General features: G+C 38.6%; 1 protein-coding gene across 1 annotated transcript; it reads left to right on the plus strand.

Annotated features, from left to right (window-relative positions):
- The first annotated feature begins 765 nt into the window (after positions 1-765).
- Positions 766-3,508, plus strand: hmx3a (H6 family homeobox 3a). Its single transcript, XM_048191259.1, has 2 exons — positions 766-1,710; positions 2,091-3,508. The coding sequence occupies exons 1-2, from the start codon at positions 1,425-1,427 to the stop codon at positions 2,696-2,698; spliced, it is 894 nt and encodes a 297-aa protein (XP_048047216.1). The 5' UTR covers positions 766-1,424; the 3' UTR covers positions 2,699-3,508.

Raw genomic sequence — 3,508 nt, forward strand, 5'->3', positions numbered from 1 at the left:
CGAACGGGTTTGATTAAAGATGGACAAAGCTGGCAACTTGATAATAGACCACGCACATATGTTCAGTGATTTATTTATTAGTTTATTTTTATTTATTTATTTATTTTGTGACAGTGACAATGTGCTGTTCCCGAGCATACTCGGCGTTTAGTGATCAAATTTATCTTTGCTAAGATTTTTGTGTTTTATTTTGTGGTTTGTTTTATTTTATAGTGTGTTAAACTGTGAAGTAATACTTAATTCTAAGACGAATGCAGTAAAGTTCATTCGTAACTCTGCACCTATATCGATGGTGAGTTAAAATGTAACAAATCTAAAGATGGAACTTATTAATTAGTTGCAATAAAACTTAAATATTTGAGTTTAAAATAGTAATGTTTAGAAGAAAGAAAGATTTCAAAGAAAGAATATTTCAACTATCGGGATACTCAAAAGACCGTGCAGGGTACAGGCTAAAAATACGCCTGATTTAATATTCGTTATAGCTATTCGTTTAAAAAACCTGTAGGGGATTTACCAGTGGAAGCTGCATTCGCAGTGTGCTTTACCTATAAAAATAAAACGAAATGGCTTTCCAGATTGTTTACAATATTATATACAATATGGTTGTATAATACAATATTATACCAAAATGTTGTAACATTTTAGAATAGCTACTACAAATGTACAAATTAGACTTATCTGGAAAAAAAAGAAAATAATATTTCATATTTAAAATCTTCATATATATTATGGCATTTCTATCTCAAGTTTACACATGTGTCTATGCCAAAATAAATGTACAAAGTCAGGTTATATACCTTTTATAAAGATGCACTGATAAAAAAGTCAACTTTAACTTTGCAATGCTTGTGGCCTAAACCACCTTTTCGCTATTGCCTTCATCGGCGCACCGCTTGAGCTAAATCCTTGTTCCTTTGTGTTAATGGTCCGTCCTCATTTGCCACCTAATTGGACTATATAAGACCAATAACAGGAGAGAACTCTCAGCCCAGCAGCCAACGCGAAGAGTCTGGGAGGCCCCTCCTCTCTCCCGACTCTCCACTTCCCATCTCTCCCTTCATCCCATTTGCTATTGTACGTGCCCAATCGCCGTATACTTTCTGCATTTAACTCGGGTGACATTTTTATTTCATCATTAGCATCTGGCGCCAGACGGACGCGGTGAGCATCATTTTCACCAAGGAACTCTCGGAAGATGATCAGCAAGATTAATATTGTTTATCTCGCCCCGCGTTATTGTCTTTCGTTTTAGCGTCAGTGCTGACCGTAAACAACCGCGCTTAAGTTCCAGATACTGGAAGATTTTACCAAGGACTTTCAAACTGTTAAAAGATTTTTTTTGTTGTTTTTTTTTTTTTTAAAAAAAGATTTTTTTCAACAATTTTCATAAATAACATTATAACTCCGAATTTCCAGCCAACATGCCCGAAACAACCCAGGATACATGTGCTTCGGCGAAAGACTCTCCGTTTTTCATTAAAAATCTTCTAAATTCTGACAGTAAGCCGTCCAAGCCTAAGCCTATGTTGGCTTCAACTAAAGCAGGACTTGATGGCAGCTTCTCGCTCTCTCAGGTTGGGGAATTAAACTTTCCTCGCTTCGAGTTGCCGACCCAGCGCTTTGCGTTACCGGCTTATCTTGAGCGTGCCTCGGCGTGGTGGTACCCATACACACTCAGTGCATCTGCGCATCTTCACAGAACAGAAGGTAAGGTTTGATAACTCTGAACTGCTTGTTGTGTAGTACATTGATTTGTTATTTATCATAAATAATAGCGTGATTCTGCTAGCAAATTGTGCATAGCTACGTCATGTTAATAAGAAACAAGTCAGCTCAGAAAATACTAAATAATATAAGCATACATGTATCAATTATAATAAGCTGTGTTTTCATTCTTTAAATAGGCCTATGAAAGTGACGATGTTTTTAGTTTAAAATGCCATGTTTAAGTGAAAGCACTGAGATTTGGACAGTACGAATCACACTTGTTTGCACCTGTCATGTGGCAAAGTGACGCGACCTGTGAAACTTGATATGAATATGCTTCTGAAAGAAAACAAATACTAATTTGAGCTCTCTTACTGTAGCAGCACAGAAAGCGAGGGACTCCTCACCGAATGCAGGCACCGACCGAGACTCACCTGAGCTCGTGCTCAAATCAGACCCGGACGCCAAAGACGATGAAGACGACAACAAAAGTGGTGACGAGATTGTCCTCGAAGAGAGCGACATCGAAGATGGTAAAAAAGAAGGCGGCGTGGACGACTGGAAGAAGAACGACGACGGCGCGGACAAGAAACCTTGCCGGAAAAAGAAAACTCGCACGGTGTTTTCGCGGAGTCAGGTGTTCCAGCTGGAGTCCACCTTCGACATGAAACGCTACCTCAGCAGCTCGGAGCGCGCGGGCCTTGCTGCCTCCCTTCACCTCACAGAGACCCAAGTCAAAATCTGGTTTCAGAACCGCAGAAACAAATGGAAACGTCAGCTGGCCGCAGAGCTGGAGGCCGCCAACTTGAGCCACGCAGCAGCGCAAAGGATTGTGAGAGTACCCATCCTGTATCACGAGAACTCGTCCTCTGAGAGCTCCAACACAGCGGGCAACGTGCCCGTGAGCCAGCCGCTGCTCACTTTCCCTCATCCGGTTTACTACTCGCATCCTATCGTCACCTCCGTGCCCCTCCTCAGACCGGTTTGAGAGGACGAGAGATGTCTTTTTTATGTAACTTATGTAACTAAAACAATTTTACAGAGACTCGAAAAGAGGGAAAGAGAAAAAAAAAACGGAAATGAAACCAAGAGACAAAGCTATTTTTGTTTAGAAAATAATTTAAAAAGAAAGAAAAGAAAATGTACAAAGACGCACTATCATGCATTTGAGCCCTAAATTTTTGTTTTACAACTCACAAATATACCCATAAAACTACACATGAATAAGGCGAATGTTTAGAGGCCTATTTCTGATGTTGATGTTGGTTGATGGTGAATTACAATGACTACGTCAATTTACTTTTTTATTATTATTATTATTATTATGTATGAAGATCACAAATTAACTTGTTGACATACACCTGGTTAAGTTTATTTATAGCACCAGGGGAAAAAATCACACAGCCCTGAACACGAATGTGCAATACTACTGTGTATGATCCATATATTTAGGCAACATATTCTTTTTGAAACTTTTATTTTGGACAAATTTTCTTAACCAAACAGTTCTTAGGTTGAGAAGATAACCGCTGAAAACGATTTTGTGTCATTGGTCCCGCGTTCAATGGACAATCATAGGCTATATCTGACAGAAATTACAGTTGAACTGAAGACACGCAAACACGAATAATAAAAACTTTTACCTTTATCTATATTATTTACAGATGTATATGTACATGTACAGATATAACGAACCAAAATGAGGAAAGGTGTCATTTGTACAGTAATAGCTAAGTTTTTTTTTACATTGTATTCTGTTGTGAAATAAACGGAGACTATTAAAGTCTACATGTCTTGA

Source organism: Megalobrama amblycephala, linkage group LG5 (assembly GCF_018812025.1).
Source record: "Megalobrama amblycephala isolate DHTTF-2021 linkage group LG5, ASM1881202v1, whole genome shotgun sequence".
Taxonomy (NCBI): Eukaryota; Metazoa; Chordata; class Actinopteri; order Cypriniformes; family Xenocyprididae; genus Megalobrama; species Megalobrama amblycephala.